General features: G+C 40.3%; 1 protein-coding gene across 1 annotated transcript in view; it reads left to right on the top strand.

The window, feature by feature from the left end:
- The window catches only part of slc49a4 (solute carrier family 49 member 4), a 202,518-nt gene that overhangs the window by 22,484 nt on the left and 152,289 nt on the right, over positions 1–27,745 (top strand). Inside the window, exon 2 of the mRNA XM_034185770.1 lies at positions 6,544–6,637. Within this exon, the coding sequence (XP_034041661.1) occupies positions 6,544–6,637 (94 nt within the window). The remainder of the gene's footprint in view (positions 1–6,543; positions 6,638–27,745) is intronic.

Raw genomic sequence — 27,745 nt, 5'->3', positions numbered from 1 at the left:
GAAACTGTGCTCCCATTGCTAATTTTTGGCATGTAATTGATTGGTATACTGACTCAAAAAAACAAAAAAACAAAAAAACAACAACAATGGGATACACAGTCGGTGTTTGTCATGTACAGCTGGTGCTCATAGTGGCATTGTAGAATGTTGCAACCAATTACAAAAGTTTTGAACATGTTCCAAATTATTGTGAGGCTATAACCCATCGTGAGCCAGAAAAAATTAAGTCTGATTGTAATCGGAAATGTTGTTCTCATCACGATTTTTCCACAACATAGCATGGCAAGTGTTGCAGGTGTGAGTGTTGAAGGAGGGCCTGGGGCGCAGCCCCCCCCCCCAGACGTTTTTATTTATAGCCCTCTGAAACACCATTTCCTGGATTTTGAGGGCCAAATATTGTGAAGTAAAGCGCAAGATTTTTTTTTTATCTTTGGTACAGCATTACTTTAACTTTAAAAGAAATAAGGCATCGTGCAAAAACACTGAAGAGTAGAGAACACAGGTCTTGCGAAGTACTGTTAAGGTAGTAAAAAAGTGCAGAAGAAAAGATATGTGCCAAATTAAAGTTCATTGTCTGAGGATCAAAAAAATGTAAAACAATAAATTTTTTGATGAGGGATTCTCAAGAAATTGCATTTTGAAAATTATGCTTATTTTCACCTAAATAACGTGATTTTGATGTCTTTGCAAATGCACAGTATTGCAAATTTTGGAATCAAAGAGCATTTAAAGCATGAAAATTATGATTTTAGGGCTGTGATCAACTGTTTCAAAAGCATTTGGTATATCCAAAAAGAAATTATTATTAGCTCTTTCAAAAGCAATTGGTTCTTTTTTGTGAAGGTGACATAAATAGTGACTTTAGCTGAACTCAACATGCCTCCAGCAAAAACTCATGATGTCAATAGATCTTTTGTTTGCCTTGTCTGCTTTAAGAAAGGCTCATCCATGACTGCTATCATTGGCATTGTTCTTGACAGAGTACAAAAATATTTCTTTGAAGATTTTGATCCAGGTGATCAAAAGTTGCCAAATGGCATCTGTACCCACTCCAGAAACATCCTCTTGGATATAGACAAGGGAAAGCCTGCTGTTCTGGATGATCCAGTTGATTTTTCAACTTTGAACTTTCTAGTCCTGACAAGAACGTTTGGAGGAGTCACTGAACTTAAAGATTCGCAGGGTTGTCCATGCAGTATTTGCATGATTGCTAGAGCGAATCCTGGTCAAGAAGGCCATATATTTGGTGGCAAAACCAAGCAAGGGCCTTTTCCTGTTGGAAGGCCACCTTTGCCAGGTCCTAAAAGGTTAGCCACACCTAAGCCAGTCAAAATCTGCAAACACTGTAGGCAGGTGATTGGCAAAGGAATCCAACATCCACAACCTTGTGGTATTTCTGATAGGAGGGAGAATCTGCAAGATGTCATGCTTCAAGATCCAAGAGGTGCAGAAATGGCTGCTTCTGCTCTCATTAGGCAAAAAATAGATGCTGCGCCTAAAGACTCTTCCTCCATTAAGCTTGCCATAAGCGGCTTGCCAACAAATATCCCCATACCTGGTGGTTTTTCAGGATGAAAGTGTTCCAGCTTCAGAGCTCCAGTGTTTGATGACTTTGAACAATATGTCACAGAAGCAAACTGAGCAAACTGCGAAGATGATTCGATCTTGGAAAGGGCGAGATTTCTTTGAACCTGGAGCTATGGACATGCTCAGAGCAGCAGACAAGTCCCTAGAGCAGTATTTCACTTTGGGGACATGTTAAACAAACAAAAAAAAACTCTCGCACACTGCCTCACTTGCAACACAACACAAGAGTGAATTTAATCAAGCAAACAAGCAAGCAACGTTTCGGCCAAGGGCCATCATCAGGCAAAAAAAAAAAAAAAAAAACTTTGGGGACGTGAAATAGATTCCTCATTAAAGGAGGAGAGGGCTGGAGGCAGAAAGGTCAATAGAACTGTTGTCTATTGTAACAACCTTATTGGTCTTATTGCCCATCTCCGCCAAATTAGAGGTTACCATCCCCTGACCAGATATTTTGTGAAGGTTGGCACTGATGGCGGAGGGTCATTCCTCAAGGTTTATCTCAACCTTGAGAGACAAGACGATGAGTTGTCCAGCCCAGCTAGCCAAAAGACCAAGTGGTCCTATGCAGCAAGAACTTGCTCTGAAAAGTTTAAAGACTCAGGGGTCCGTAAGCTCATGATTGATTTTTCATTAGCTATTAGATGTTTGTTCTTGTTTCTTTTCATATTTCAGAAATAATACCATATATGAAATATAAAAAAAAAAAACCTGTCTGTGATTGGTACCTTGATGTGGTAGATAGGCTTAAAGAGGTATGTAATTCCTTTGAACTAAATCCAGTCAAAAACAAGAATATTTACACTAAGTTGTCCTTGAAACATCCACTTTCATGTCTTAAATGCTATTTTGGTCCAACATTTACAATACTGTGCCTTTGCGAAAACCTCAAAACCACATTATTTGGATGAAAATAAGCATAATTTTCAAAATGCAATTTCTTGAGAATCCCTCATCAAAAAATTTATTTTTTTTTACATTTTTTTAATCCTCAGATTCTGAACTTTAATTTGGTACTAATCTTTTTCTGCACTTTTTTACTACCTTAACAGTACTTCGCAAGACCTGTGAGAAATGTGTGTCAGAGGACCATCACTGTTAATTTATACATAGCAGTTTTCTAAAGAAAATCCTTACAATGTGTTTTTTAACTTCAAGATTAACTTCTGATTAATGTACATTTCGAAGTAAAAAATATTTCTTACATTAGAAAACTTGTAATTAAAATAGTTTTAAGTAAAAAAAAAAAAAAAAAAAACCAAAAGATTCCTTTTAAATCTTTGACGTTCATCAGTAAATTAAAACCATAACTTTTCTGTTGTCATTGTTTCAGATGAGATGAATTGATTTGATGATGAGATGATTTCTTGAATAACATTATAAGGAACCTTGGGCATTTATTTTTAGACAAATAGCATGAAAAGTAATGTGTAAATTTTTAAGTCTGGTAGATTCATTCATTCATTTCTGTATTTCAACCAGGAAAAATACACTGTAAATAAATATAAATATTTATTATAAACATAACAGGAGATGATCTAACAATGGCTGCAGTGTGTCTGTTAATTAGGATTTCTCAATGCAGCATGAATCTCATGGTGAAATCATTTTTTTTTTTAATTTATTAGGCCCTCATTGACTATGTTGTAATCGGGACAACTATGAATTTGACTATTCTAGTGATTGTGAGTGCTTTTGAATTGTGCACAATAGGGGGAGGTCTTCTTCTACCTGTGCAAATGTATTTTTGACTGAACTTTGACTTCAATCAATCAATCAATCAATTTTTTTATATAGCGCCAAATCACAACAAACAGTTGCTCCAAGGCGCTTTATATTGTAAGGCAAGGCCATACAATAATTATGTAAAACCCCAACGGTCAAAACGACCCCCTGTGAGCAAGCACTTGGCTATGTTTAATGATTCATTCTTTTAATGTGAAAATTTGGTGCAGTTTTTGGAGACACTTTCCTCACATTTTGAAGAGCAGAAATGTTTTATTCCATCTGGACTTCAGGTTTTGGTGTTCAGCTCCATCACTGGAAGTTTTGAAGTGCATTTGTATTTGCAAATTTCTCTGCACAACAATTGTTGAAATGTTCCTGATTTTGGACAAGTGAAGAAATATCTTTATTAAAATATAAAGAAACATGAAACAGTGCTGTGCTATTTTCTTTAAGGTCTAATTACTTGATAGGTAAAATTGAAATAAAAAAACTAAGTTATTTAAAGTTGAGTCTTTTCTTGTAGTCACAGCAGTAACCATTAAAAACCTGTGCAGCTTTATTTGGTAAAAAAAAAAATAGATCAAACAATTTTCGAATATAAAACATTCACTCAGCTCGACAGTGATATTGCTTCAATGTCCTGCAGCTAAATGCTAATGGATAATGTTAGCTAATAAAACTTCAGTGGTGCACTAACGTCATGCTTTATTTTTAGATTATTCACTTACTTCAGACAAATTTGTAGAAGCGCCGTTGTATATATATATCCAAAAATGAAGAATTTCAGACTGAGTATGTCTGCTCAATAACACCGTCTGCCGTCTGTACGTGACCGACTGGTGTAGCACTGTGCAGGGCAAGCCACAGCTCCGTATGGCCTCATTGACGAACAGTCGCTAAAAAAGCTCTTCCCAGCTGTTTGATGTCCATCAATCATTTTTCTGCTTTTTGCTCATTAATCTTGTGCTCATGACTCACAAAGTGCTTCGCTTTTTAATTTTTGCATTTTTCTGGAACACACAATGCTTCACAAACACTGTGACTGCGAAACTTGTTCAACCTCCTGCGGCAATGGACCTGCTGAATCCCTGAGAAAGAGGAATAATTAGCAATAAAATACATCAGCGACCACTAATTATTACCGCATGTGTGTGGATAGAATTATAATCATTAATACTTTGTGTTTTTGTGACATATCCTTGAAAAAAAAAAAGGCCCCCTGTGCTGGTTGAATCACAGTTTAGGGGCCCATATCACAGTGTAAGGGCTCTCTATTTTTAAGATCTTGAATTAATATACAAGTAGTTCCTAACGTTTTCAAGAGGAGATAATTGGACTTTTTTATTGTTTTAAAAATACAAATGATTTAAAAGTTACATTACTTTAATACAGTTTGATAATTTGGGTATTTTATCTAAAAATAAATATGACCATAGATATACAGTTGTATGCAAAAGTTTGGGCACCCCTGATAATTTTCATGATTTTCCTTTATAACTCATTGGTTGTTTGGACCAGCAATTTCAGTTAAATATATCATATAGTTGACAAACACAGTGATATTTGAGAAGTGAAATGAAGTTTATAGGATTTACAGAAAGTGTGCAATAACTAAACAAAATTAGGCAGGCGCATAAATTTGGGAACCCCAACAGAAAAAATACACCAATATTTAGTAGATCCTCCTCTTGCAGAAATAACTCTAAACACTTCCTATAACTTCCAGTGAGAGTCTGGATTCTGGTTGAAGGTATTTTGAGCCAGTGTTCTTTACAAAATATTTCAGGTTTGTTGGTTTACAAGCATGGAAAGCCCACTTAAAATCACACCACAGATTTTCAGTAATATGCAGATCTGGGGACTGAGATGGCCATTCAAGAATGCTGTACTTGTTTCTCTGCATGAATGCCTTAGTAGATTTTTAAGAGTGTTTATGGTTGTTGTCTTGTTGAAAGATCCAGCCCCGGTGCAACTTCAACTTTGTTACTGTTCATGAACATTGTTCTTAAGCATCTGCTGATATTGACTGGAATCCATGTGGCCCTCAACTTTAACAAGATTCCCAGTACCTGCGCTGGCCACACAGCATCATGGAACCACCTCCAAATTTTAGTGTAGGTAACAAGTGTTTTTCTTGGAATGCTGTGTTCTTTTTCAGCCATGCATACAGCCCCTTGTTATGTCCAAATAACTCAATTTTAGTTTCATCAGTCCACAGCACCTTTCCAAATTAAGCTGGCTTGTCCGAATGTGCTTTAGCATATAAGCTACTCTGTTTGTGGCATGTATGCAGAAAAGGCTTCCTCTGCATTACAGCATCATACAGCATCTCTTTGTGCAAGGTGCACTGTATAGTTGAACAATGCACATAGACACTATCTGCAGCAAGATCATGTTGTTGGTCTTTGGAGCAGGTCTGTGGGTTGACTATAACTCTTCTAACCATCCTTCGCTTCAGTTTATCTGAGATTTTTCTTGGCCTGCCACTTTGGGCCTTAACTAGTACTGTGCCTGCAGTCTTCCATTTCCTCACTATGTTCCTCACAGTGGAAGCTGACAGCTGAAATCTTTGAGATAGCATTTTGTGTCCTTCACCTAAACCATGATGATAAACAATCTTTGTTTTCAGGTCATTTGAGAGTTGTTTAGAGGCTCCCATATTGCCAGTCATTAGAAGAGATGCAAAGAGGGGAAACATTTCCAAATGTCCACCTTAAATACCCTTTCTCATGATTGAATTCACCTGTGTAAGGATGTAAAGGGTCATTGAGCTTACCAAACCAATTTTGTGTTCCAATAATTAGTGCTAAATGTATTCAAATCAATAAAATGACAAGGGTGCCCAAATTTATGCACCTGCCCAATTTTGTTTAAATAATTATTACATACTTTCTGTAAATAGTAGAAACTTCATTTCACTTCTCAAATATCAGTTTGTCTGCTATATGACATATTTAATTGAAATTTCTGATCCAGACAACCAATGAATTTTAAAGGAAAATCATGAAAATTATCAGGGGTGCCCAAACTTTTGCATAGAACTGTATAATATACCCAATAACAAATATCTGTATTTGTCATTGTTTGAGTTTATTGGCTTATTTGTATACTTTGTGTTTATTCATTTTTTGTCATAAAGTTGTTTTAATTGAAGATGGGTCATAGTTTAGTGTTACTATTGGCATTTTGCCATGTGATTCCATTGTTCTTGTGTGCCATCGTGTGTTTCAGGTCTACGGGCATCTCTCCTTTTTTCGGCGTTCTTCATGTTGCTCGGAGCTGCTCTCCGGTGTTTGCCGCTGCCACAACAGCCTCTCAGGCGATGGTAAGAACCTCTGTATAGTTTTTGAATTGTGGTGTAATATAACACATTGTTACATTAATTTGGAAAAACAAGTTTTTGTGTTTCTGTTGATTTCCATTTGAGTATATTTAAAAAGTAAAATGTGGCTCATTGCTCCAATACATTTCCACTGATCATTTTTGTTGGTAAGGTAACAAAATAAAATGTGAAGATTTTATGTTGAGTCTAAACAGCATCATCACATCCTGTGTTCATCACAGGAGAGAGACGCCAAGTGATTTCTAGTGCAGTTTTTAATCATTTGTTTTTCTGTGTCTCATCTAAATCTAAGTTCTTTTTGTTGGTGTTTGCTCTTATTTTATTTAATGGTTGTTTGCAAATAAATTGTGTTGTATATTTATGACATAATGCCATTTATGTCTGAGAAAGAGATGGGAGGGGGTCTGAGTGGGTTTTTTCCATGTTGAACAAGGTGCCATGTGCACGTCAGTGAGGTGCAACAGCTTTGAGCATGGTTTAATATGTAAATGTTAGACCTCAGTGCTGCTTTTGATACTGTTGACCATAAAATTATATTACAGAGATTAGAGCATGCCATAGGTATTAAAGGCACTGCGCTGCGGTGGTTTGAATCATATTTATCTAATAGATTACAATTTGTTCATGTAAATGGGGAGTCTTCTTCACAGACTAAGGTTAATTATGGAGTTCCACAAGGCTCTGTGCTAGGACCAATTTTATTCACTTTATACATGCTTCCCTTAGGCAGTATTATTAGACGGCATTGCTTAAATTTTCATTGTTACGCAGATGATACCCAGCTTTATCTATCCATGAAGCCAGAGGACACACACCAATTAGCTAAACTGCAGGATTGTCTTACAGACATAAAGACATGGATGACCTCTAATTTCCTGCTTTTAAACTCAGATAAAACTGAAGTTATTGTACTTGGCCCCACAAATCTTAGAAACATGGTGTCTAACCAGATCCTTACTCTGGATGGCATTACCCTGACCTCTAGTAATACTGTGAGAAATCTTGGAGTCATTTTTGATCAGGATATGTCATTCAAAGCGCATATTAAACAAATATGTAGGACTGCTTTTTTGCATTTACACAATATCTCTAAAATTAGAAAGGTATTGTCTCAGAGTGATGCTGAAAAACTAATTCATGCATTTATTTCCTCTAGGCTGGACTATTGTAATTCATTATTATCAGGTCATCCTAAAAGTTCCCTGAAAAGCCTTCAGTTAATTCAAAATGCTGCAGCTAGAGTACTAATGGGGACTAGAAGGAGAGAGCATATCTCACCCATATTGGCCTCTCTTCATTGTCTTCCTGTTAATTCTAGAATAGAATTTAAAATTCTTCTTCTTACTTATAATGTTTTGAATAATCAGGTCCCATCTTATCTTAGGGACCTCATAGTACCATATCACCCCAATAGAGCGCTTCGCTCTCAGACTGCAGGCTTACTTGTACTTCCTAGGGTTTGTAAGAGTAGAATGGGAGGCAGAGCCTTCAGCTTTCAGGCTCCTCTCCTGTGGAACCAGCTCCCAATTCAGATCAGGGAGACAGACACCCTCTCTACTTTTAAGATTAGGCTTAAAACTTTCCTTTTTGCTAAAGCTTATAGTTAGGGCTGGATCAGGTGGCCCTGAACCATCCCTTAGTTATGCTGCTATAGACTTAGACTGCTGGGGGGTTCCCATGATGCACTGAGTGTTTCTTTCTCTTTTTGCTCTGTATGCACCACTCTGCATTTAATCATTAGTGATTGATCTCTGCTCCCCTCCACAGCACGTCTTTTTCCTGGTTCTCTCCCTCAGCCCCAACCAGTCCCAGCAGAAGACTGCCCCTCCCTGAGCCTGGTTCTGCTGCAGGTTTCTTCCTGTTAAAAGGGAGTTTTTCCTTCCCACTGTCGCCAAGTGCTTGCTCACAGGGGGTCGTTTTGACCGTTGGGGTTTTTTACGTAATTATTGTATGGCCTTGCCTTACAATATAAAGTGCCTTGGGGCAACTGTTTGTTGTGATTTGGCGCTATATAAATAAAATTGATTGATTGATTATTTGACCTTATTCATGGACTATCTATGACTGAATGTTCTGGAGTTATTGGATATGACAAATAATGTGGTATAGGTATTTTCAACATGATTGGACCTGTGTAATTCTTTATTGACCCCTGTAGCTCATTAGAGGTCAGCTCCAGGATGGCTCCATATCTGAAAATATACGTGAGTTAATTTAGAATATGTGTGCCAAATCCCATGCTTTTATCACAAAATGAACAATTTTTATGGAAATTTTAACTACACTACACTATTTGTGTAGGCCAGTCAGTAACGTTCGCGTTGGTCTTGTAGAGGTACTTCTTCACCAGCAACAACATACAGTGCATCTGGAAAATATTCACAGCACTTCACTTTCTCCACATTTTGTTATGTTACAGCCTTATTCCAAAATGGATACAATACATTTTTTTCCTCAAAATCCTACAAACAATAGTGACAACGTTAAAAAAAGTTTTTAGATTTTTTTGTTTTATTTTTTACAAGATAAATAAATAAAATAGAAATCACACATACATAAGTACTCACCCCTTTGCCATGAAGCTTAAAATTGATCTCAGGTACATCCTTTTTCCTCTGATCAGTTGATTGAACATGATTTGGAAAGACACACACCTGTCTACATATAAGGTCCCACAGTTGAGAGTCAGAGCACAAATCAAATATGAAGTCAAAGGAATTGTCTGTAGACAGAAATATGGAGTTAATTTGTCTCATTAATACTTGCAAAAGCACAGAGGATGATTTACAAATATCCCTTGATTTGTACACGCTTTGTGATCCACAAACACAAATTTCTGGTGTGTAACTTGTGTGTTGGTTTTTACAAATAAATGTGTATTTGGAAATATATAGTTTTTTTTCATTTGTAAAAAAAAAAAAAAAAAGGAAATTGCAAAACTGAAAATTCTGTTTGTGAAGTGTGATTCAGCATTTGTGGATCATCGATTAGACTCATTCATCACAGTTATGCAATATTGAGACATTCGTAGCACAGAACTGCACAAATCCCCAAACAACAGCACGTGATTCACACAAAGCAATACTGTCATACCCGCAAATGCACAGAGGGCAATTTACAAATATTCCTTGATTTATACATGTGTTTTGTGATCCACAAACACAAATTTCTGATTTGTAACTTGTGTGTTGATTTTTACAAATAAATGTGTATTTGGAAATATGTCATTTTTTCATTTGTTAAAAAAGTGTTTGCAAAACTAAAAATTTTGTTTGTGAAGTGTGATTCAGCATTTGTAGATCACTGATCACACGCATTCATCGTATCGCTCACTTACGCAATATTGAGACATTCTGAGCACAAAACTGCTGTTTCACAAATATATATATAAAGTCGCTATTCACAGTTCCATCCAATAGATGGCATTGTTGTTCTGTGCATTTAGATAGGCATGGGGCGGTGCGACTAGACACTGACAGGTAACGAAAGGAGCCCACAGGAACCGACAGGAGCCCACAGGATCTGATAGCAGCTGGTGGGAATCAACAAGAAACCAGGAAACACACAAGTTACAAATCAGAAATTTGTGTTTGTGCATCACCAAGCACGTGTACAAATCTCTGTGCATTTGCAAGTATTAATGAGACAAATTTAACTCCATACAGAAACATTTCTGCTGTTTTGAAGGTCCAAATGATTTGTGAAGATTGCATAACGTATTCAACAACACTGTGTGCCACTGCGTGTCTTTATGCGCACGGCATCCGAATTTGAAGATGCAATGTTACATGTATAAAAACCATAACTTTACAGATACATTAACTCAAGGGTGCTCAATCCATTCCTCAAGGACCCCTGAACCTGCACATTTTCCATCTCTCCCTGCACTGCCACAAGCTGATTTGCTAATTCAGCTGTCTGTTAGGAGGTGATTGGCTATGCACCTGAATTGGCAAATTAGCTTGTGGCAGAGTAGGGAGAGATGGAAAATTTGAAGGAAGAAAAATGTAGCTGTTTTACCAATCCATTACAAAATATATTACAACCCCAATTCCAATGAAGTTGGGACATTGTGTAAAATTTAAATAAAAACAGAATACAATGCTTTGCAAATCCTCTTCAACCTATATCTAATTGAATACACCACAAAGACAAGATATTTAATGTTCAAACTGATAAAATTTATTGTTTTTGTGCAAATATTTGCTCATTTTGAAATGGATGCCTGCAACACGTTTCAAAAAAGCTGGGACAGTGGTATGTTTACCACTGTGTTACATCACCTTTCCTTCTAACAACACTCAATAAGTGTTTGGGAACTGAGGACACTCATGACTTGGTATAAAAGGAGCATCCCCAAAAGTCTCCGCCATTCACAAGCAAAGATGGGGTGAGGATCACCACTTTGTGAACAACTACATGAAAATAGTCCAACAGTTTAAGAACAAAGTTTCTCAACATTCAGTTGCAAGGAATTTAGGGATTCCATCACCTACAGTCCATAATATAATCAGAAGATTCAGAGAATCTGGAAAAATTTCTACACGTAAGCAGCAATGCCGAAAGCCAACATTGAATGCCCGTGACCTTCGATCCCTCAGGCGGCACTGCATAAAAAACTGACATCATTGTGTAAAGGATCTTACTGCGTGGGCAGAGGACACTTCAGAAAGCCATTGTAGGTTAACACAGTTTGCCGCTACATCTACAAGTGCAAATTAAAACTCTACCATGCAAAGCGAAAGCCATACATCAGCAACATCCATAAATGCCGCCGCCTTCTCTGGGCCTGAGCTCATTTGAAATGGACAGACACAAAGTGGAAAAGTGTGCTGCGGTCTGATGAGTCCACATTTCAAATTGTTTTGGAACTCATGGACGTCGTGTCCTCTGGGCAAAAGAGGAAAAAGACCATCCAGATTGTTAACAGCGCTAAGTTCAAAAGCCAGCATCTGTGATGTATGGTGGTGTGTTAGTGCCCATGGCATGGGCAACTTACACATCTGTGATGGCACCATCAATGCTGAAAGGTACATCCAGGTTTTGGAACAACACATGCTGCCATCCAAGCAACGTCTTTTTCAGGGATTTCCCTGCTTATTTCAGCAAGACAATGCCAAGCCACATTCTGCACGTGTTACAACAGCGTGGCTTCGTAGTAAAAGAGTGTGGGTACTAGACTGGCCTGCCTGCAGTCCAGACCTGTCGCCCATTGAAAATGTGTGGCGCATTATGAAGCGCAAAATACGACAATGTAGACCCCGGATTGTTGAACAAATGAAGGCGTACATCAAGCAAGAATGGGAAAGAATTCCACTTGCACTTGTAGATGTAATGACGAACTGTGTTAACTGACAATGGTTTTGTGAAGTGTTTCTGAGCCCATGCGGTAAAATCCTGTACACAATGATGTCGGTTTTTAATGCAGTGTCGCCTGAGGGATTGAAGGTCATGGGCAAGTGGTGATCCTCGCCCCATCTTTGCTTGTGAATGGCTGAGCCTTTTGGGGATGCTCCTTTTGTACCCAATCATGACACTCACAATTAGTGTCCTCAGTCCCCAAATGCTTATTGAGTGTTGTTAGAAGGAAAGGTGATGTAACACAGTGGTAAACATAACACTGTCCCAGCTTTTTTGAAACGTGTTGCAGGCATCCGTTTCAAAATGAGCAAATATTTGCACAAAAACAATAAAGTTTATCAGTTTGAAAATTAAATATCTTGTCTTTGTGGTGTATTCAATTGAATATAGGTTGAAGAGGATTTGCAAATCACTGTATTCTGTTTTTAATTTACATTTTATACAACGTCCCAACTTCATTGGAATTGGGGTCGTATATAAATAATTGCCTTTGAGACAAGATTCCAAATGCATTCTCCACCACACAACGCACACGAGACAACCTGTAGCTGAAGATAATTTCTCTGTGATTCTGGGAGCAGTGAGGGAATGGTTTCATCAGCCAAGTTCTGAGACCAAATGTGTCATGGTTTGCCAAATGATTATTTTATATAGTGTGGTGTCAATCAGGACATAGCATGGCATCAAGTGGGACAAAGCGGAATGCATTGGCATGACGAATTGCGCATCAGTGCTGGGATCAAATTGGTGCAAGTGTCAAGGTGCGTTTAGTCAGGGAGGTGACCAACAACCCGATTGTCACTCTGTCAGGTCCAGAATTTCTCTGTGGAGTGAAGAGAACCTTACAGAAGGACAACCATCTCTGCAGCAATCACCTAATCAGGCCTGTATTGTTGACTGACCAGACGGAAACCACTCCTTAGTAAAAGGCACATGGTAGCCCACCTGGAGTTTGCCAAAAGGCAGCTGAAGGACTCTCAGACCATGAGAAACAAAATTCTCTGGTCTGATCAGACAAAGATTGAACTCTTTGGTGTGAATGTCAGGCATCATGTTTGGAGGAAACCAGGCACCATCCCTACAGTGAAGTATGGTGGTGGCAACATCATGCTGTGGGGATGTTTTTCAACACTCCCCATCCAACCTGATGGAGCTTGAAAAAAAAAAAAAACTTATTCCATGTTGTCATTAAGGGGATTTTGTCAGTAAAACGTTGAGGGAAAACAATTTACTCCATTTTGGAAGAAGGCTGTAACATAACAAAGCACTTTTACCTTCTTAACTTCTGTCACGATTGTGGCATGTTAATAAAGTCCATTAACTCCTGGAAACATGGAGCCAACTTCTCCCCTCTGTTCGCAAGGTCTTTCTCTCACTCTCAGAGTGCCGTTCATGCACCGTTTTGAGAATGGAGCGCATTTCCACAATGCTGAAAAAACAAAAAGTAGCTAACCTGGAGTAGACTGTGAGAGGCAGAAAAATAGCGGCGAGGGCGACATATGTGGTAGTTAACAACCTTATGTAACTGTAAGCAAGACTAGGAACGCAACCATATGCCATCACACAACAGTCTACACAGGGACTATGCCAAATCTGTGCAATTTTCCTGCGTACTCCATATGTATCACATCGCAACTGTATGCAAGCCCGGTGTGAAAGGGGCTTTAGCATACTTGATGGTTTCTGGCTTGATGGTGTCTCTTCTGCTGAAATGGAGTTTTTCTTGGTGTGCAACTTTCCAGTCCATTCCTGTCCAGGGCTTTAGTGATTGTCTTCTGTTAGAGTGCAATCCTGAATTGGCTATGTCATTGACTCGTGTCTCGGCGTTATTTTGGCACCTTCAGACACGTCTTTCACTAGTTTTCTCTACAGAGTCTTTGAATTTGTCCTGTACTGTGTGGCTCTGTTTGAATTTCTTGATAATACTTCTTTTTCCAGTTCTTGACACTTGGAAACACTCATAACTTTGTATATCCTTCTCCTTTGTGAGCATCAACAATTCTTTTTCTCAAGTCTCAACTGATTTATTTTGATGTATTCTCAAGTGACAGCTCAAATCCTTACTGAAGTTTATATATTGTCTGTACATTGGAAGATAACCTTCAGTTTTTACTTGCTTTTACAAGTTTTGAGCATTACAGAGTAAAGCACATCATTACACAACAGTGGTTTGTGTTGTGGTTCAACAAGAAGGTAAGTTTTTAAAGGGGCTAATCATTTTGACCCTGGTAGGTTTTTTTGTTGAAATAATTTTGTTTCTGTGTGCAAAGTAAAATAAGCATCCAAAATAAAACTAGGATGTTTAGAAATGCTGTGCTGAAAATTCCTTGCTGTTAAAAATAAAATAAAACACATTTGGAGGAAAAATTCATAGGAAAACCCCCCCATTAAATTTCATGGGGGGGCTAATAATTTTGTCCTTCTCTTTAATTAAATAAATAGCAGCTGTCAACACTTTAGTTATGAACACATTAGAAATAACAAAATACAATATATCTGTTGATATAGATCAGTATATATTTTGATCTATATCAATATTTCTTTTCTTCACATTTAAGCGAACTGAGGTGGTTCGGACATCTGGTCTGGATGCCTCCTGGTCATCACCAGAGGGAGGTCTTCCAGGTCTTGGGATGCCTTGGAATGCCCCATGAAGAGTTATGGGACTTGGCTGAGAACAGGGAAGCATGGGATGAGCTGCTTAGTCCACTGCCACCACATCCCAGATCCAGATAAGCGTCAGAAAATGAATGAATGCATATATCTAGACAAAATAGAATTATTCCCACAGTTTCAAATATGTTAACTGTGCAAGTCTGTTCAGTTTTGTAGTTAAACAGTAATAAGTCTCAAGCATGACTTTTACCCTTTGATTTAAATGACTGTTTTTTAGGTGTGACAGCTTATTTGTCCACTCAAACAAGCAACAAAACAAAAACAACAAAATTCACGTACCTTCATATTTTCTGTCCATTTCACTTTTTAAATTGATGCCTTTATTTATTTTATTTATTTTTTAAATTTGGAGTGTCTAAAAACAAGATAAAAACACTAAATCTGAGGGAAATTATCTTGCTGTATGGACAGGTAATTTCACTTGAAAAAATGTCTCGAATTAAGATAGTTAAATCTAGAAATAAGCATGTCAAACGTTTAAAATAAATTAACCCTTTAAACAAGATAAATTATGTACCACCTAAATCTGAAGTTTTTATTTTTATTATTTTATTTATTTATTATCATGGTACACTTCAAATTATTTGGTTCTTACCACCATACTGCCATTATTGGTCCTAATGATACACTTTTTTATTTACATTTTTTTGGAATGAGAAAATGCCAGGAATTAATTCTGTGAAACCTCTCTTCCTCTGGTGCATTTGGAATTGCATCTTTGCACAGGACATTTTGTTCTCCAGATTCCTTGTGGAGTCTCATGTGGCCACTAAGAAACTCAACACCATTGATATTTGATGGTTTCCCAGCTGACTGGTAGCCGTTAGCAACGCAGGGATGGAAGGTACATGGGTACCAATCTTCTACTGAGACAGACATTCTGGAGGGACTGAAATTCATCTGCAGAACAACTGTGCCATCTGCTGGTCACAATGACAAGTTGTGAATGGCAATGCAACAGGCAAATGTACCATTCTGAGTTCTCTACTCACATATTCAAAGCCATGGAAATGTTCATGTATCCATCCCCTTACTTGTCTCAAAACCTGGCTGTAAAAGACATGAATTTAATCCTGATATTTAAAAAAACTGCCCTGTTCCAGTATTTTTTGGAATGTGTTTGTAGGCGTAAAATGGAGGTATCAGTATGTTCATAAATGAAACCCTGACCTCATAAAACATGAACGTTATTTTTTTTTCTTCAGATTCTGTCTCTCACAGTTGGTGTACCTACGATAAAAATTACAGACCTCTCCATTCTTTGTAGGTGGGAAAACTTGCAAAATCGACAGTGGAACAAATACTTATTTATCTCACTGTGTGGTATATATATACGAGGGCTGTCCGTAAAGTATAGGTCCTTTTTATTTTTTTCAAAAACTATATGGATTTCATTCATATGTTTTTACGTCAGACATGCTTGAACCCTCGTGCGCATGCGTGAGTTTTTCCACGCCTGTCGGTGACGTCATTCGCCTGTGAGCACTCCTTGTGGGAGGAGTCGTCCAGCCCCTCGTCGGAATTCCTTTGTCTGAGAAGTTGCTGAGAGACTGGCGCTTTGTTTGATCAAAATTTTTTCTAAACCTGTGAGACACATCGAAGTGGACACGGTTCGAAAAATTAAGCTGGTCTTCAGTGAAAATTTTAACAGCTGATGAGAGATTTTGAGGTGATTCTGTCGCTTTAAGGACTTTTCACGGTGCGAGACGTCTCGCAGCGCTCTCAGCCGCCGTCGTCAGCCTGTTTCAAGCTTAAAACCTCCACATTTCAGGCTCTGTTGATCCAGGACGTCGTGAGAGAACAGAGAAGTTTCAGATGAAGTCGGTTTCAGCATTTTATCCGGATATTCCACTGTTAAAGGAGATTTTTTTAATGAAAGACGTGCGGGCGGATTGCAGCGTCGGCTCGCAGCCGCCGCGACGCTCCGCCACAGGAAAAACACCTCTGTTGGAAGACTTGAGGAAAAGTTGGAACATCTCCAGCTGATAAACAATTTCTCATATACTCACTCCACTGAAAGCCATCAAAAGCCATCTGGATTTTACAAATGGTTATCAACACGGAGGTGTTTTTCCTGTGCCGCCGCGCCGCGTCGGCTGCGTCCCGACGCGCGGACCCGTCCGCACGTCTTTCATTAAAAAAATCTCCTTTAACAGTGGAATATCCGGATAAAATGCTGAAACCGACTTCTTCTGAAACTTCTCTGTTCTCTCACGACGTCCTGGATCAATAGAGCCTGAAATGTGGAGGTTTTAAGCTTGAAACAGGCTGACGACGGCGCCTGAGAGCGCTGAGCGACGTCTCGCACCGTGAAAAGTCCTTAAAGCGACAGAATCACCTCAAAATCTCTCATCAGCTGTTAAAATTTTCACTGAAAACCAGCTTAATTTTTCGAACCATGTCCACTTCGATGTGTCTCACAGGTTTAGAAAAAATTTTGATCAAACAAAGTGCCAGTCTCTCAGCAACTTCTCAGACAAAGGAATTCCGACGAGGGGCTGGACGACTCCTCCCACAAGGAGTGCTCACAGGCGAATGACGTCACCGACAGGCATGGAAAAACTCACGCATGCGCACGAGGGTGCAAGCATGTCTGACGTAAAAACATATGAATGAAATCCATATAGTTTTTGAAAAAAATAAAAAGGACCTATACTTTACGGACAGCCCTCATATATATATATATATATATATATACGAGGGCTGTCAATAAAGTTACGGTCCTTTTTATTTTTTTCAAAAACTATATGGATTTCATTCATATGTTTTTACGTCAGACATGCTTGAACCCTCGTGCGCATGCGTGAGTTTTTCCACGCCTGTCGGTGACGTCATTCGCCTGTGAGCACTCCTTGTGGGAGGAGTCATCCAGCCCCTCGTCGGAATTCCTTTGTCTGAGAAGTTGCTGAGAGACTGGCGCGTTGTTTGATCAAAATTTTTTCTAAACCTGTAAGACACATCGAAGTGGACACGGTTCGAAAAATTAAGCTGGTTTTCAGTGAAATTTTTAACGGCTGATGAGAGATTTTGAGGTGATTCTGTCGCTTTAAGGACTTTTCACGGTGCGAGACGTCGCTCAGCGCTCTCAGGCAGCGTCATCAGCCTGTTCAAGCTGAAAACCTCCACATTTCAGGCTCTATTGATCCAGGACGTCGTGAGAGAACAGAGAAGTTTCAGAAGAAGTCGGTTTCAGCATTTTATCCGGATATTCCACTGTTAAAGGAGATTTTTTTAATGAAAGACGTGCGGACGGGTCCGCGCGTCGGGACGCAGCCGCCGCGACGCTCCGCCACAGGAAAAACACCTCTGTTGAAAGCCTTAAGGACAAGTTGGAACATGTCCTGCCTGTTAAACAATTTCTCATATACTCACTCCACTGAAAGCCATCAAAAGCCGCCTGGATTTTACAAATGGTTATCAACACGGAGGTGTTTTTCCTGTGCCGCCGCACCGCGTCGGCTGCGTCCCGACGCGCGGATCCGTCCGCACGTCTTTCATTAAAAAAATCTCCTTTAACAGTGGAATATCCGGATAAAATGCTGAAACCGACTTCTTCTGAAACTTCTCTGTTCTCTCACGACGTCCTGGATCAATAGAGCCTGAAATGTGGAGGTTTTCAGCTTGAAACAGGCTGATGACGCTGCCTGAGAGCGCTGAGCGACGTCTCGCACCGTGAAAAGTCCTTAAAGCGACAGAATCACCTCAAAATCTCTCATCAGCTGTTAAAATTTTCACTGAAAATCAGCTTAATTTTTCGAACCGTGTCCACTTCGATGTGTCTCACAGGTTTAGAAAAAATTTTGATCAAACAACGCGCCAGTCTCTCAGCAACTTCTCAGACAAAGGAATTCCGACGAGGGGCTGGACGACTCCTCCCACAAGGAGTGCTCACAGGCGAATGACGTCACCGACAGGCATGGAAAAACTCACGCATGCGCACGAGGGTTCAAGCATGTCTGACGTAAAAACATATGAATGAAATCCATATAGTTTTTGAAAAAAATAAAAAGGATCGTTACTTTATTGACAGCCCTCGTATATATATGAGAGAGAGAGAGAGAAAACTATATTTACTTTGGATGCACAGCACAGAAAAAAGTGCATTATAAGACTGGATCCTCTTCAGAAAATAATATGGTCCTTTTTTATTCCGCATTGCCTCAGACATTATTTGCTTCCAGGCTGCACATGAAGAATAAAAACTTCTTTAAAAATTGTCAAAATTTTTTTTGACATTACTCTGCAAGGTTTTTTTTTTTTAGGGGGGGGGGGTCACTTCAGTCAGTGTCTCCATCCCACATTTTGGCACAATCAGTTTTTCTCATGTACAGACAAGCCCACAAGCTAAACCCATCAAAAATGAGTAGGGGAAAGGGGAAAGACTCAATAATGAGACAGTAGAAGACTCCAGAAAGCTGCATTTAAAGAAAATACCAAGAGTCTTACTTAAATGATGACTGTGTCACAACAGTTGATTTGCATGCACCAGAGCCGCTCTGTATATGTGGCGACCGGCTCTCCAACTGAGCCATTAACCTTCAAAACTAATTTGCCACATAGGGACCAAGCACACTCCTTTAAAAAAATAAATAAATAAATAATTGGGAACACAAAGAAGTGGGACAATTGATACAATGTCATAATTACATTTACATATTTGAAAAACACATGAAAATAAAAAACATCTTATTGCCCTCGTAATTGCTTTTACATTATATATGCAATAATCAGATTATATATCATGCACATTGTGTTTTGTTATGCATCCCCCGGTCTGTGGTAAAACTGTCTTTCCTGAAACCAGTCGGTGGTGCAAAAAACGTTGTTTGTTTGTTTGTGTCGGACACAGTGATTACTGGTGAAATTAAGGTGCGAGCAGAAAATTGGATTGCATGAATAAAACAACAAATGGTTATGACACGGTTCAGCTTCACTGTCAGCTTAACTGGTGGCACTTCAAGACTTTTTGCAGTTTGATGTTGACACATAATATGATACTTTCATGGATGACCAGCATATGTCTCCGTTGGCTTTATGTTACCAACCTCGACTTTGATTCCATTCATGTCACACCATTAGCATTGTATTCACATAATGCATCTGATAAATGCTTTTTGTCTCCAACACTAGTAAGATTTACTTGGTGATCAAATTGCCTGTGAAAGGAAAAAAGAAAGGACATCACTAACTGATAACAATCTGGCTGCAGAGCAATGTGTGTTTCAGTTGAGCTTTCTGCTCCTCTCAGCACGTGAAAAAGGGACAAGATTTTTCTGGAGGGAACTTCTTTTCTTGGCAGACACCTCTTGTGTGTTTGTTCTAGGACCTTTTTTAAGTTTTATTGGAAATCAAACACTGCAATGGAAAATCCTGTCTTTAATTAGAGCCCGACTGATATATCGGTTGGCCGTTATTTATTGGCTGATATGAGCTCTTCCCAAACATATCAGTAATGGTGGCATTTTTATCAATATGGAAACTTTTTTAAAAACATTTATTTATCATTTTTAACAAAGGACACCACATACAAAACCTCCACAACAAGTATAAGCATGTCAAAGTGCATATGATTGTGTCCACTTGCAACAACCCAAACAGTCATAAACATCTAATACCCCTAAGCCAACCACAGGGGAAAAAATAATAATAATAAAGAAAAACCATACAGCCACGGCAGTTAATTCAGTCAAATACTGTAGTCTTAAAAGATACGGAAATTTTTATTTTACCAAATAAATAATGCAGGAACATGCTCTGTTTGGCATAGTGTCATTGCCTAATTTGTCCAACAGAGGGTATCCTGACAACATTGTTGACAGTGCTTTTAAGCACAGCTTGGACCCCATCACCCCTTAGTCACATTAGCTACAAAAGACAGAGGCAAAGTGACCAGCTTCCATTTTCAGTTAGTGTGTTTTACAGCGACAAGGCACAAGTAGTCACTGTGTTGCCAAATAGGCTGAGCCACTATAGAGGAGAAGTCTATTTTATGTGAACACTGAGTGCAATATGCCAGTTGAAGTGGCATCAGTGTGCTGTACATGTATTTATAGTTATTTACAGTAAAGTTCATGTTTAAACTGTAAAACATCAAACATCAGTTACCTTTCCTTGTTATAAGGGTGTGATCACGAAATGTCAGGAATCATTGCCATTTTATACATACATATATATACATGTATACATATATATATATATATATATATATATATATATATATATATATATATATATACGAGGTCTGTTAGAAAAGTATCCGACCTTTTTATTTTTGTTGTGACAGTGTAGGAACACGGACCCGCAACAGGGGGCGCAAATGAACGGGCAATGGATAAGCCAAACAGTAACAATGTAATGTTGTAAATTGTGCACAACGGAATACAGACAATAACAGGTTTAGAACTACAGTCAGTTATACGTTGAGTGACGTGTGGGCAGGCTTGAGGATAGGAGACGCCCGTCCAGAACCGAGCCGGATCCCACACGGCCCTCACCGCCAACGGATCTGAAGAACACCGGAGCCGCCAAGTCCTGGGTCCCCAGGTGGCCACCGTCTCCAGCTGTCAGACCTGGCACTGCTGGCAGAAAACAAAAACAGCACAGGTGAGTGTGAGTACGCACACTCAGTAATCCCACAGTCTGTGTTCCTTAGGGAGGGAGCACCTCCACCTCCAATAACACACTCGTGCAGCTCCTGTCTAACCACTTATCTGGTTGGGGTGTGAAGCGAAGCCGTCGCTGTTCACACCAAACGCCAATCCAGCATATAAGGCACACCACAGGAAAGCGGCTGCAAAAAGAGTTCAGACTATGACACAGTTTTCAGTACAGCAGAGAATTACCTCTAAGGTAGCTGGTTTCTCGGCGGGGAGGTGGAGTTGCAGTCCGGCCTTTATGGTGATGGTGATGTGATGTGGATGAGTGACAGCTGGTGCTGATGATGAGTGACAGCTGTCACTCCCGGTTGCTATGACGCCCTCTCTGCTTGAAGCCCGCACTTCAAGCAGGGCGCCATCTGGTGGTGGTGGGACAGCAGTACCTCCTCTTCAGCGGCCCACACAACAATTTTTTGCAAAAACCATATGGATTTGAATACGTGTGATTGCATCAGCCAAGCTTGAACCTTCGTGCGCATGCGTGAGTTTTTTCACGCCTGTCGGTTGCGTCATTCGCCTGTGAGCAGGCTTTGTGTGAGCAGTGGTCCACCCTTCTTGTCGGATTTTTATGCGAATAAAATGTCTGAATGATTTGGAGCTTTGCTGCATCAAATTTTTCCAGAAACTGTGAGAGACCTCCAGGTGGACACCATTCAGAAAATTCAGATGGCTTTCAGGGACGATTTTATGGGGATTACACAGATTAAGGAGTGCTCCAGCCGGTTTAAAGACCGCCCACAGCGTCTGAGATCGCGGCGCACTCCGAGCGCCGATCAACAGGCTCAAACCCCGCTGAAACAACCACATCATTTCCAACGTGAAGGCTTTGTTGATCCGGGACGTCGCCTGACTTCCACAGAAATGGCAGAAGACGTGGACATCACCACTTTTTTGGCACATTCCACTGTTACAGGAGTTTTTGTCAAGGAAAGAGAAGCGGAGGGATGCGCCACGGAGCCGCTCATGGCGCGGACAAAAGCACCTCCGTGTTGGTCTCACAGGACGGCTTTCAGATGGCTTTTAGACGGCTTTCGGTGGCTTTTCAGTCATGTGCAGGGCTGTACAGTGCGAGCGTTTTGCTCGCATATTGCGCCTAAAATTTGATTGTGCGAGGAAAAAAAATAAAACGGGCGCACGTATGCGAGAATGTATTTCAACCCTTTCATGCGCATTTTGCTCCTAAAATAAATACAGTGGTCCCTCGCTATAACGCGGTTCACCTTTCGCGGCCTCGCTGTTTTGCGGATTTTTTTTAGTCCAATTTTGCATGCTTTTTTTTGCAGCGCATTGTGTTCCGCGGCCTCATCAAGCAGCAGGTCGCGACAACGCGAAGGGAGAGCATGCACATTGTGTTCTGCGTGTCTGTTTATAAGAATCTTCTCGCCCAGAAGAAAAAAGAGCGCCAACAACTACCCATAACTGTGTTCTACACTCGGAAAAAGACACCTGCAGCGAGGTGTGAATCAGTGGAAAAAGGCGTGACAGCGCAACGGCGCCAGGACGAAGAGGCGCGATCAGAGGAACTGTGAAATACTGGTCAGTCACTATTAATAATTTCTCATGCATCCAACCTCGTACGTTGATCATTAAAATTAAATTTGTTAGTTCTAAAAGCCATCATAATTATTTATAGGAAAACATTCTATTTTTATTTCTCAAACAAATATTTGGGCCTGAAAACAGGGTTGGTCTTATTTTTCTACTCAGGTTTGAACTTTGAGAGTGTTTACACATGAGAGAAAAGTGAGAAAATGTTCATGCCTGATTGAGAAAAGTGTATAAAGTGTGTAGTGAGGGGTTTTACAGCTTTAAAACATCTATAATAATTGTAAAAAATAACGCTGAAGAGCACCAAAAGAAGCAGCCTAGTGGTCTCCAACACTGAAGACCTCATGAGGATCACCCTGGAGGGGCCAGCTTTAGAGGACTTTGATCCACATCCTGCTGTGGACCGTTGGTTGAAGCTAAGCGTAGCAGGCAACCTGAGTATAAAAAGTGGGACTGGGATGTTATGTGTGTGTGAGGGTTTAAAATAATACAAGAAATACACAGCAAAAAGTAATGAAATGGACAAAAGCAATGATGTAAATAACGATAGAAAAGGAAGTAAAAAACAATGAAATAAATACAATAGAATCATATAAAATGTGCATGTGTGTGTGGAAAAGGTACTCTCTGTACAGTATGTGTCTTTGCGTTAATAATAAAATTGTATCAAGAAATTTCACAGTGCTCCTAAATTTTTATCTGTGCTCCTAAATTTTTTCATTTAGGAGCACCTGTGCTCCTAGTGAAAAAGCTAAGCGTACAGCCCTGGTTGTGTGACTATCCAAGAAATTGTGAATGAGCTGGACATGCCAGGACATGTCCTGTGAGGCTTCATCACGGCGTTGCTTTGCACCATGCGGCTCCGTCCCGACGCACAAATTTCTCCGCTCCTCTTTCCATGACAAAAACTCCTGTAACAGTGAAATGTGCCATTCATTTCCAAAGTGAAGGCTTTGTTGACCCGGGATGTCGTCTGACTTCCACAGAAATTGCAGAAGATGTGGACATCAGCACTTTTTCGGCACATTGAGACAGACGTGCGGAGAAATTCGCGCGTCGGGACGGAGCCGCATGGCGCAAAGCAGCATGGTGATGAAGCCTCACAGGACATGCCCTGGCATGTCCAGCTCATTTACAATTTCTCGGATAGTCACACGACTGAAAAGCCACCGAAAGCTGTCTGAAAGCCATCTGAAAGCCGTCCTGTGAGACCAACATGGAGGTGCTTTTGTCCGCGCCATGAGTGGCTCTGTGGCGCATCCCTCCGCTTCTCTTTCCATGACAAAAACTCCTGTAACAGTGGAATGTGCCAAAAAAGTGGTGATGTCCACGTCTTCTGCCATTTCTGTGGACGTCAGACGACGTCCCAGATCAACAAAGCCTTCACGTTGGAAATGATCTGGTTGTTTCAGCGGGTTTCAGCCTGTCGATCGGCGCTCGGAGTGCGCCGCGCTCTCAGACGCTGTGGGCGGTCTTTAAACCGGCTGGAGCATCCCTGAAAGCCATCTGAATTTTCCGAATGGTGTCCACCTGGAGGTCTCTCAGTTTCTGGAAAAATTTGATGCAGCAAAGCTCCAAATCGTTCAGATATTTTATTCGCAATAAAAATCCGATGAGAGGGGTGGACCACTGCTCACACAAAGCCTGCTCACAGGCGAATGACGCAACTGACAGGCGTGAAAAAACTCACGCATGCGCACGAAGGTTCAAGCTTGGCTGATGCAATCACACATGATTCAAATCCATATGGTTTTTGCAAAAAATAAAAAGGTGGGATACTTTTCTAACAGACCTTGTGTGTGTGTGTGTGTGTGTGTGTGTGTGTGTGTGTGTGTGTATATGTATATATACTCAACAAAAATATAAACGCAACACTTTTGGTTTTGCTCCCATTTTGTGTGAGATGAACTCAAAGATCTAAAACTTTTTCCACATACACAATATCACCATTTCCCTCAAATATTGTTCACAAACCAGTCTAAATCTGTGATAGTGAGGACTTCTCCTTTGCTGAGATAATCCATCCCACCTCACAGGTGTGCCATATCAAGAGGCTGATTAGACACCATGATTAGTGCACAGGTGTGCCTTAGACTGTCCACAATAAAAGGCCACTCTGAAAGGTGCAGTTTTGTTTTATTGGGGGGGATACCAGTCAGTATCTGGTGTGACCACCATTTGCCTCATGCAGTGCAACACATCTCCTTCGCATAGAGTTGATCAGGTTGTCAATTGTGGCCTGTGGAATGTTGGTCCACTCCTCTTCAATGGCTGTGCGAAGTTGCTGGATATTGGCAGGAACTGGTACACGCTGTCGTATACGCCGGTCCAGAGCATCCCAAACATGCTCAGTGGGTGACATGTCCGGTGAGTATGCCGGCCATGCAAGAACTGGGACATTTTCAGCTTCCAAGAATTGTGTACAGATCCTTGCAACATGGGGCCGTGCATTATCCTGCTGCAACATGAGGTGATGTTCTTGGATGTATGGCACAACAATGGGCCTCAGGATCTCGTCACGGTATTTCTGTGCATTCAAAATGCCATCAATAAAATGCACCTGTGTTCTTCGTCCATAACAGATGCCTGCCCATACCATAACCCCACCGCCACCATGGGCCACTCGACCCACAGCATTGACATCAGAAAACCGCTCACCCACACGACGCCACACACGCTGTCTGCCATCTGCCCTGAACAGTGTGAACCGGGATTCATCCGTGAAGAGAACACCTCTCCAACGTGCCAAACGCCAGCGAATGTGAGCATTTGCCCACTCAAGTCAGTTACGACGACGAACTGGAGTCAGGTCGAGACCCCGATGAGGACGACGAGCATGCAGATGAGCTTCCTTGAGATGGTTTCTGACAGTTTGTGCAGAAATTCTTTGGTTATGCAAACCGATTGTGTCAGCAGCTGTCCGAGTGGCTGGTCTCAGACGATCTTGGAGGTGAACATGCTGGATGTGGAGGTCCTGGGCTGGTGTGGTTACACGTGGTCTGCGGTTGTGAGGCTGGTTGGATGTACTGCCAAATTCTCTGAAACGCCTTTGGAGACGGCTTATGGTAGAGAAATGAACATTCAATACACGAGCAACTCTGCTCGCAGCAGCTCTGGTTGACATTCCTGCTGTCAGCATGCCAATTGCACGCTCCCTCAAATCTTGCGACATCTGTGGCATTGTGCTGTGTGATAAAACTGCACCTTTCAGAGTGGCCTTTTATTGTGGACAGTCTAAGGCACACCTGTGCACTAATCATGGTGTCTAATCAGCATCTTGATATGGCACACCTGTGAGGTGGGATGGATTATCTCAGCAAAGTAGAAGTGCTCACTATCACAGATTTAGACTGGTTTGTGAACAATATTTGAGGGAAATGGTGATATTGTGTATGTGGAAAAAGTTTTAGATCTTTGAGTTCATCTCGTACAAAATGGGAGCAAAACCAAAAGTGTTGCGTTTATATTTTTGTTGAGTATATATATTATTATTATTATTATGTAGAACCGTAAATAAAACAGAATACAATGATTTGCAAATCCTTTTCAACCTATATTCAACTCAATATACCACAAAGACAAGATATTTAATGTTCAAACTGATAAACTTTAATGTTTTTGTGCAGATATTTGCTAATTTTGAAATGGATTCCTGCACCATGTTTCAGAAAAGCTGGGACAGTGGTATGTTTACCCTGACTTACATCAACTTTCCTTCTAACAACACTCAATAAGCGTTTGGGAACTGAGGCCACAAATTGTGAGTGTCATGATCGGGTATAAAAGGAGCATCCTCAAAAGGCTCAGCCACTCACAAGCAAAGATGGGGCGAGGATCACCACTTGCCCGTGACCTTCGATCCCTCAGGCAGCACTGTATTAAAAGCCGACATCATTGTGTTAAGGATTTTACCGCGTGGGCTCAGAAACACTTCACAAAACCATTGTCAGTTAACACAGTTCGTCATTACATCGACAATTGCAAGTTGAAACTCTACCAAACATACCACTGTCCCAGCTTTTTTGAAATGTGTTGGAGGCATCCATTTCAAAATGAGCAAATATTTGCACAAAAACAATAAAGTTTATCAGTTTGAACATTAAATATCTTCTCTTTGTGGTTGGTGTATTCAATTGAATATAGGTTGAAGAGGTTTTGGAGTTTTTCCTTACCACTGCTACTCTGGGGGTTAGTAAGGTTAGCTCTTTACTTGTGTGAAGCACCTTGAGGCAACTCTGTTGTGATTTGGTGCTATATATAAATTAAAATAAATTGAAATTGAAAATGTCATTTTGAAGCATATCTCAGGGAATTTTATTTCTGGTGTTGTTTTCTAATTTCACCTCAGTTTGTAAGAGTTTTGGCATTCACAAGATGTGCTCAATATGTGCACCGCTCCTCTGGGTTGGCCAGATCTATCTCCCTTTGTTATAGCCCCTTCACACATAGTGTGAAGTTTGGATGGCGTTTGGACGAAAACGGTGAAACAGTGCAAAACATTTCAAAATTAGCACATGAAACATCGCACTGACAGGCAGATGTGCACGAACCCGGTGCAAGAGTTCGTGCACGCGCCGGTGTCCGTTGAGCAGAAACAGCACCAGGTGCACTGCATGGTGCCACTTATGTGAAAGAAATGAAAACCAGCTGGTATATGTGGAACTACATCAAGCTGCTTATGTGGAATATATAAAAAAATAAAAAAACAGCCAGTACTTGTGGGACCACTGAGCTACAGAGCTGTTCTTTGAAAGCTGCAGGAAGCTGCCTCATATCAGGAAGGTCATGGAAGTATTACAAAAACATTAAAATCCCACACCATATAAAAACACTGCATTTATCAAGCGAG

The sequence above is a fragment of the Thalassophryne amazonica genome, chromosome 14, assembly GCF_902500255.1.
Source record: "Thalassophryne amazonica chromosome 14, fThaAma1.1, whole genome shotgun sequence".
Lineage (NCBI taxonomy): Eukaryota > Metazoa > Chordata > Actinopteri > Batrachoidiformes > Batrachoididae > Thalassophryne > Thalassophryne amazonica.
This window is presented reverse-complemented; position numbering and strand designations above follow the sequence as displayed.